This window comes from Crotalus tigris, unplaced genomic scaffold (genome assembly GCF_016545835.1).
Source record: "Crotalus tigris isolate CLP2741 ecotype Arizona unplaced genomic scaffold, ASM1654583v1 scf7180000017601.7605149639:7615979, whole genome shotgun sequence".
Taxonomy (NCBI): Eukaryota; Metazoa; Chordata; class Lepidosauria; order Squamata; family Viperidae; genus Crotalus; species Crotalus tigris.
The window spans coordinates 952,628-961,241 of record NW_024096505.1 but is presented as its reverse complement, the minus strand read 5'-3'; the positions used below and the strand labels follow the sequence as shown (position 1 = coordinate 961,241).

Genomic DNA, 8,614 nt, shown 5'->3' with positions numbered 1-8,614 from the left:
GATTTCAAGACATTGCTGCAAAAATAAAACTGTTGTGCATTTTACATAGAAGCCTCCAAATCCTACAATCTTCTGCCTAAATTCTCTGGATCTTAATAATTATCATTCACTTATAAAGCTATTTTCTTAGTTTAAATAAAATCTTAACTAGAAACTTACATTTTAGTCCTTTATATAGTTTATTTTACTTAAAATCGAAATTTTGACATTTTTAGTCCTCCTTTAGTGACTACAATTAAGAAAATTAGGACTGTCAATTTAGTCGCTAAGCAGAAAATTATGTGACTGTGACTGGGCTTATGATTTTGCAGTACTTCCCCTTCAGTTCAGTCAAGTAAAGCAGTCACTAAGTGAATAATCAAATGCCTGCAAATTATAATTTTATCTCTACCTCCCAAACACTATTTCTTTTATCTTTCAAGAACTGAACAACATTTTTAACAAAATGAGTACAAAATCAGACTTGTTCAAAGTCCTTCAAAATTATAGTCTTTTCTCATGTTTTTGGAAAAGTTGTATACATTGGGACAGCTGGTTGATGGTTGAGGATTGTCTCGATCTTCTATTCCTCCAGATGGAGAGGAGAATGAGGGAGGAACTATAGTCATGGTAGGAGTAACTTTCTTAAAGAAGCCACTAATTTTAGTTTGCACAAGTTTTTTTCTTTTTTCCTTCATATATTTCATGATAACACCTTAGGACAGTGGTTCTCAACCTTTTTAATGCCGTGACCCCCCCAACCGGTCGTAAGTCGAGGACTACTCAGCCGGTCGTAAGTCAAGGACTACCCAACCGATCGTAAATCGAGGACTTTCCCTGCCCGGGAGCGCCACGCATGCGTGGTGCCGCCCCGTGCTGGCCGAGGTGTAGCTGACAAGGGGCAGCGACGGCGCAGGACGGCCACCAGCTGGCCCAGCCCAAGGGAGGTAAGGCACCCACCGGGCCACACGCACGCCAGCAACCCTCCCTGCACCTGCCGGCCTTCCACCTCCCACCCCTGGCCCTCTTTTACTTACATTTTTAGTAGTTGCTCAGCAGGGAGGGGTGGAAACTTCCAGACAGCTCGCCTCCGCTGCAGACAACTTGCAGCACCATTTGCAGAATGGGACTTTTGGCGGGCTCAGCAGGGCAGAGACAGCCTGGACAATTCCTATTGGCTTTTGAAAGCCAATAGAATTAGACTCTATTCAAGAGAGTCTATTCTATTGGCTTTCAAAAGCCAATAGAATAAAAGGGAGTAGCACAGCTAAGGAAAAGGGGAAAAAAAAATGGCGGACTGCGTTGTTTGGTGACCCCTGTGAAATGGTCGTTCGACCCCCAAATGGGGTCGCGACCCAGAGGTTGAGAACCACTGCCTTAGGATTTCATGCATATCCTGATACACCTTTCCAAAATATTCTATATTTGGATCCATACTTTGTAATTTTGATAAATTTTGGTTAATACCCAAGAAAACATCAGCCAATGCTTTCACATTGAACTTTTTGGACTGAATTTCTACATTTTTTTCCTTTTCCTCCTCTGGTTGTTCTTCTGGTTCCTCCTCCTCCTCTTCTTCTTCCTCCTCTTCTGGTTCCTCCCCTGGTGGTTCCTCTTCCTCCTCTGGTTCTTCCTCTGGTTCTTCCTCCTCCTCCTCCTCTTCTTCCTCCTCCTCCTCTTCTTCTTCTTCCTCCTCCTCCTCTTCCTCCTCCTCTTCTTTGATCCTTCGTGCTTCCAATTCTTCTTTCAGTTCGATTAAATCTTCATTTGAAAGTTCTCCCTCAGTGTAGGCTATCAAACTTTTCACATCTTCAGCACTGACTTCTAAATCAAGGGATTTCATGAGGGTCAAAATTTCCTTATTTATTTCATCCAAATCTCTGTTATGGTCAAACCCTTGAAAATTATTTACCAGAGCAGGAAAACATTTTAAACACTTTTTCCAAATCCCTTGCATGCATTTCATAGTGACACCCTGCCACGCGGCTGCAATGTTTTTGATGCAATGGAGGATATTGTAGTTTTTCCAAAACTCACGCAATGTCACCCTCTTATCCTCCTCCATTACATCGATGGCTTTGACAAACATTGCACGTAAATAGTATGCTTTAAATATTGCGATAGCTCCCTGGTCCATAGGCTGTAAGAGAGGGGTGGTGTTTTTGGGTAGATAAACCACTTTTACATCTGGGTAGATATTGTGGAGATGTGGGGGATGTCCAGGTCTGTGGTCAAGGAGCAGGAGAATTTTAAAAGGAATCTTTTTTTGCAAGCAATATTCCTTTACTTGAGGTATAAAACAATTCATACACCAATCCTCAAAGAGGACTTGTGTCATCCAAGCCTTCTGATTGGATCGGTAATAAACAGGCAGTTTGCGCTTGCATACGTTTTTGAATGCACGATGGTTCCCCGATTTGTGGACCAGAAATGGCTTCAGCTTGAATCCAGAGACATTTCCACCCAATAGCAAGGTTACTTTCTCCTTAAATGTTTTATATCCAGGCATTGCTTTGGCCTCTTTGTGGATATAGGTCCGGTCTGGCATTTTTTTCCAGAATAACCAGGTTTCCTCCACATTGAATATCTGTTCAGGCAAATAGCTCCCCTTTGCAATAATATCATCAAGTTCATCCAGGAAACGTTTGGCAGCTTCATCAACACTTGCACCTTTACGTGACCTGCGTGTGCTATGGTAATTAAATCTTCGCTGAAACCGCATAAACCAGCCACGGCTGGCAGTGAACACTTCAGTACACTCCTGACCCGTTCTCTCCTTCAGTGTTGTGAAAATGCTGCGCGCCTTTGCCTGAATGAGAGAAAGGCTAATCGGAATCCTCTTTTGGATTTGATCTTCAATCCAAAGTAGTAGTAGTTTTTCTGTTTCGTGGATGAGGCCTGTTCGATGTCTTGTTATAATGGCATCTGTTCCTGATGCTCCTTTAATCGCTTTTTTGATCCTTTCCTTGTCCTTCAGAATAGTGGAGATGGTGGAATGGGCCAGCCCTTCTTCTTGTGCTATAATGTTTACCTTCTTCCCTTCGTCATGTGCTTTGATGATCTTCATTTTCAAATCAAGATTGATGGTTCTCCTTTGCTTCTTCATTCCTTCTTTAATTGAAGTGGAGCTCTTTCTCTTTCCTTTTGAAGACATTGCCAGCCAAAATAAGAGCCAGTTGCAAAGTACTGTAGATAGATAGAGACAGAACGGTTCAGAAGGATTTATCTTCAGTATTAGGATGGGGATGGATGGGGGCAGCAGTGTTGTAGTGCAAAAATGTATGTTTCTTATTTGCTAAAAAATTCTTTCTCCCATGAATGGCCACTACTAGCAGAAATGCATTTCACATTCACTTATTTACTATATTAAATATTTGTTTGTATACCCCAATTTTGTTCTTAACTGAATTCCTGCCCAGCTCCACCTGATCATTTTTTCCCTTAGTGTATAGTACCTGCAAGATTGAATCTGATTCTTGATAATGGGCAAGACTGAACTGTGAATGTTGACTGTACATACAATCCATTTGTGAAGAAAAGCCAAAGGTTCATAGGAAATTCAGGAGTTTAGAGAATAGACAGAATAGACTCCTATAGCAATATTGGTTCACAAGTATTTTATTCTCAGGTTGGTCTGTCATCTGCGTAAATCAGTTGTTTTCTCTCTCATACACACAAATCACTGTCACATATGAAGACAAGAGTGTACACTCAGAGTAGTTTTTGCCTAATGACCGCAATAGAGATCAGTCTCTTGGTCACTGACCAAATTGGTGATTAAACAACACCCAAGTGACTGTTTCATTTAATGACTGCAATCCCAGCACTCCCCACTGTGGTCATTTAAATGATCTCATGAATCCTTAAGTGAACAGAGTCCTCGCTGGCCGTGGAGGGATTTTGGGCTCCATGCATGCTTGGATTTCAGCTGCAGAGGTTCAAGCAGGCATGGAGTTGGGTGACCTTCTCTCCCTGCTCTCTGGGGGTCTCCATGAAGGCGGGGATTTTGGGCTTCATGCATACTTGGATTTCAGCTGCCGAGATGAGCAGGCATGAAATGGCAGGGATCTTTTTCAATCAGCCACCAGAGACATCTAGGCAGGTGACAGTGATTTGCAACCTTTCCATTGGCTTTCTGCAGAGACTGGCAGGGAAGATTACAAGTGGCAATCATGTGAACACAAGGCACTTGGCAACCAGTCTATATAGTTCCCTTCCAGAAAATAAGGATAGGAAAAGGGAACAGGAAAGGATAGGGAAAGGGAACAGGAAAGAGGGAAGAAAACTCAATTGAAATGAGGCAAGGAGAAGAAGGAAAAGGAAAAGAAGGAAAAAAGTCTGCTTAAGCATTAGGAAGCAGGTTCTTTTTTTTCTGAATTCAACCTTGAAGAAAGCAGGATTTTTTTTTTACTTTTTTACTTTTTTTACTGCAGTAATCAAACATAAAAAACTTTATTACTCCAATATATGTTGCCTTCATAGAGCTAAAAAATTGGATATCTTGCCTACATTGTATATGTAAAAAACTACTTGAACACATGCAAATTGATAGGCAGCTATCACTGAATACTGAGTAAAAATAGCCCATGCTTACTGACTGCCTCACGCAGCGACTTTTCAGAGTTACAGTGGAGTAACTTTCACATTATGATTTTCTATTTAGTTACCATGTTGCTTTAATTAGTGACCAAAGAGGAAATAAAATAAGCCCACATGATTTTCTACTTAGTGACTGCTGCTGGCCCCAAGTGTGGTCATTAAGTGAGAATAACAATGTATAAGAGCCAAATGCATGGGATTTTTTTTTAGATAAGATAGATCAATCCCCAAACAAAGGTTAGAACAGTGGTTCTCAACCTTTCTAATGCCGCGACCCCATAATACAGTTCCCCATGTTGTGGTGACCCCCAACCACTTATACATCACCAGGTGCCAGGGGCGTGGCCAAAGAAAAGGGGGGAAAAATGGTGGACAGCCTTGTTTGGCGACCCCCGTGAAATGGTCGTTTGACCCCAAATGGGGTCCCGACCCACAGGTTGAGAACCACTGGGTTAGAATGTTTTATAACAGTGATGGCGAATCTTTTAAAGACTGAGTGCCCAAACTGCAACCCAAAACCCATTTATGCATCGTCGGGTGCTGGGTGTGGCCCATTGGCTGGGTGTGGCCAATTGGGGGTGTGTGGCCCATTGGGTGGGCGTGGCTGTGGTGGTAACAGCAGACTGGGTGGGACTAAAAAGTTCAATCAATCAATTCCAACTTTGCAAGATCTTTTTTTTCCCACGAGAAGTTGAAATTAACTGATTGAACCTTTTTTTTTTTTTTGCACATAGCGGTGGAGACCTAAAGCGAAAAGGTTTTATAAAACCCAGCTGAAGGCCTAGGACTGGGGCGACGGCACGCGTGCCCACAGAGAGGGCTCTGAGTGCCGCCTCTGGCACCCGTGCCATAGGTTTGCCACCACTGTTTTATAATTTATCTCTTATCTATAAAATACTTCTGTTTGTATTTAGAAGAACTACAATACAGGTAGTCCTCAACTTACAATAATTCAGTTTTGTGACCTTCTGACAAGCAAAGTCAATGAGGAACCCAGATTCACTTAGCAACTGTGTCACTAACTTAACAATTGCAGTAATTCACTTAATACTGTCTCACTTAGAAAAATTTTGGGCTCAATTGTGCTCGTAAGTTGAAGACTACCTGTACTTAATAATACTGTATTAGCTCTGCTTATCATTAGCAAAAATGCATGCTAGTTGTTAAGTTTGCAAATAGTGATCATAAGTCTGAAGGATGCTGCGACTATTGCAAATGTGTGCCTTTATCACAGCTTTTTTTTTTTAGTAGCATGGTAACTGTGAAGGATCATAGCACAAGGCAGTTGGTAAGCAAGGCCTACCTGTATATTGTCTAGAATGACACATCAGGCCTTACAGAATTGCTGTAAATAAATAAAAATATCCACAGCTGTAAAATGTGACCTATTTGTAAAATTTATTTATTCTACTTAACAACAAATGTAACAATACTCTGCCGACGTGCATGTTATGCCCCTATTTGCCAGGATGAAATCAAGAAGGTGCCTACATCAACTCCTCGGGAGAGAAAAAAAAATCAGATAACAATTATGTCGAAATAAAGAATGCAAGCTAATATTCCTTTTCCAGAAGAAAAATATCAATAGCCCTGCTCCGCTCGCCCACTTCCCTTTGCAAACAAACCTTTCTCCGGAATGACAGGCATCCACCACCCCCTTACCTGCTCTTCTCCCAGCCCTTCCTTTCCACTGCACACTCCCCTTTAAAAAAAAAATGTAATCGGAGGTCACGGCAGATTCCACCCTCCCCTTTAACATCCGCTTCTCCCTTTGCCGGAAGGGGTAATGCTTGTCGGCGATACAGGAAGCGGATGAAGCTGGAACGCTCTTCCAGCCGAGAGACTAGCGCACGAGTGGGGCCGGCTGGGGTTGGAGGGGAGGGGTTCAGGAGGGTCTCTTCGCTGGAGGCGGCAGGAGTGCGGGGCGCGGCGGCTTTATGGCTCGGAACAGGAAGGTCCGGGGCTGAACTCCCTGCCCGTCCATGGACCTCGCGCCGGTGGCGGTAGCAGTCATAGCGGCCACTCAAGGGGCGCCGGGAGAAGACAGGGCAACGGTGGAGAAGTCGCCGGTTATCTACACCATGGAGAACAAGCCCATCGTTACCTGTGAGTGAGCTGGCAGGGAGGCGTGCGGCCGCGGCCGAGTCTGCTGCGGCAGGGTCGTTCCGTGCATCCCCCGCCCTGGGTCACCGGCGAGGGGCGGGAACCTTTGGCGCCGGGAAAGGCGGATTTTTTTTTGCGCGGGGGAAGGCGCTCATGTGTCGGGTGTCACTGCCTGGAGGTTTGGCTGCGGGTGTCCTGCGAGGTGTCGGGTCAACCTTATGGGGTTGACCGAAGAGCCGAGGTTTGCTTCAGCCTATAACACCGTGTACCACCGAGGCTCGGCTTACGGGACCGACGGTGCACGGGCACAGCCCTTGCCGAGGCTCTTTCTCTTCAGTGCTTGTTCAAATATTCCGCACGGGAGGCACTTTTTGGAGAAAAATCTATTCACACTTATTGTGCTTGGATGTCAAACGATTCTACACGTGTCTCTTTTAGCTAGAAGGATGGGTATATAATCAGATTCTTAGGAATCCCAAACCATGGACGTACCGAATATCTCAGCTTCACTTTTCCTCTCAGAGCAAAACAAACCTAGGAAAAGTGGGTTTGATAGAAAGGGAGTTGCTAAAGGAATTGTAGAAATCTGGTTTTGGGAAACTCAGATGGAAAGCGTTCATTGGCCCCAGATCTCTCAGTTGTATGATGTATACAACTATGGGAAATTTGCATTGTCAAGCCTTTTGCTATGTATTATTTACATATGAAAGTAGTAGGCTGATGTCCTAAGAAATGACAGGTTATCCTAACTGGCCTACTGTCATTTGGAGGGCTATGTTATAACTATTATAATGTAAAAAGATGGAAATGTTAAGAGCCTTTCCCACTTTTCAGTTTCAAGGTAGAGTGTTTTTATACCATCAGTTTTGCTATTGGTGGCACATTTTAAAGAGATAAACATAAGCAATAATGTAGATATATTTTGAAACAGAATAAATAATTCTCAATTTAGAAATATAACATGAGAAAGTTTAAGTCAAGATATATATTGTCCCACCATCTATATTTCTTCAAAATGAGCAGAGCAGAAATAATCTGAGTTATAGAAATAGAATAAAAATACATTTCTAGCAGGTTTTCATTCATGCGGAGTATTCAGTCTTACTATTTTAGCCCTGATGTTTTATAATGTTAAGTTAGTTTGTGATATGTGTGATGAACAATAATAGCTTGTCTAAAATGGGTGGTGGAAACATACTTTTTTGATTACTCCACTAGCTTACAATATTTCTAAGCTTATATTTATTGACTTCTTAGTAGCAAGTCTACTTGACAAACACCGATTGCTTGCATTTGGTTATGTGCATAAACATGTTTGTTTCTATCAGAGATTAGTCTGCATTTTTAATATAGTTATAGTTTTAGCTTCATTCTTTTTAATAAAAGACAGTACATTTCACATTTCCAATATAAAGACTAAAAGTTATAAGTGAAATCAAATTTTACTTTTGGTTGAATGTTAAGCCTTAAAACTTAGAAAAGACTATGTTTCACAGACATAAGTATACTGAAAAAAAGTCCTTACAAAGTAAAAGGGCTTCATATTATTTCAGCAATCCTTAACTCTTTAAGGTCTGCAAGGGAGAGAATGTCACTTCAGTATCCCATAACTGAGAAAGATATAGTGCATAGGTTTTCTTTGATTACCTGTCAGGGTTTTGTGATGCTGTCTTTCCTGGCTTCTTGTTATTATTTTTGGCCTGAACATGCCTTTTAACTCACAAATCCTGTCAATGAGTACGAAGGATTCCCCCCTCCCGCCCCTATCCTTGGTCCCACTTACCCAGCCAGCTCTGCCTAAGGTGCATGTAGGAGAAATTGTTTTCACAGGTAATTACTGCCACAATCTTTTTCTTTCCTCTCTCTCAACTAGGCAGATAGAATGCCTTTTAGTTTCTACTAGTTAAAGAAAACACAATATTATTTTAAAGCC

The 8,614-nt window shown here is 42.2% G+C and overlaps 2 protein-coding genes across 6 annotated transcripts in view; one reads left to right on the top strand and one right to left on the bottom strand.

Moving 5' to 3' along the window:
* Nucleotides 1-1,239: 1,239 nt before the first annotated feature.
* On the bottom strand, nt 1,240-7,000 carry LOC120319450 (tigger transposable element-derived protein 1-like). 4 transcript variants are annotated; one of them, XM_039368334.1, is made up of 2 exons: nt 6,683-7,000; nt 1,240-3,165 (listed from the first exon to the last, which is right to left on the bottom strand). In XM_039368334.1, the coding sequence occupies exon 2, from the start codon at nt 3,131-3,133 to the stop codon at nt 1,247-1,249; it is 1,887 nt and encodes a 628-aa protein (XP_039224268.1). In that variant the 5' UTR covers nt 3,134-3,165; nt 6,683-7,000; the 3' UTR covers nt 1,240-1,246. The 4 variants fall into 4 exon arrangements, with proteins under 4 accessions (XP_039224268.1, XP_039224257.1, XP_039224249.1 ...); XM_039368323.1 differs by lacking the exon at nt 6,683-7,000 and adding an exon at nt 6,241-6,296; XM_039368315.1 differs by lacking the exon at nt 6,683-7,000 and adding an exon at nt 6,204-6,234.
* Nucleotides 6,410-8,614, top strand: part of TRAPPC10 (trafficking protein particle complex 10) — a 49,436-nt gene continuing 47,231 nt past the window's right edge. The window contains exon 1 of one of the 2 annotated variants that reach the window (XM_039368286.1): nt 6,410-6,684. In XM_039368286.1, the coding sequence (XP_039224220.1) occupies nt 6,561-6,684 (124 nt within the window). In that variant the 5' untranslated portion in view covers nt 6,410-6,560. The remainder of the gene's footprint in view (nt 6,685-8,614) is intronic. The other variant, XM_039368278.1, reaches the window with a different exon arrangement.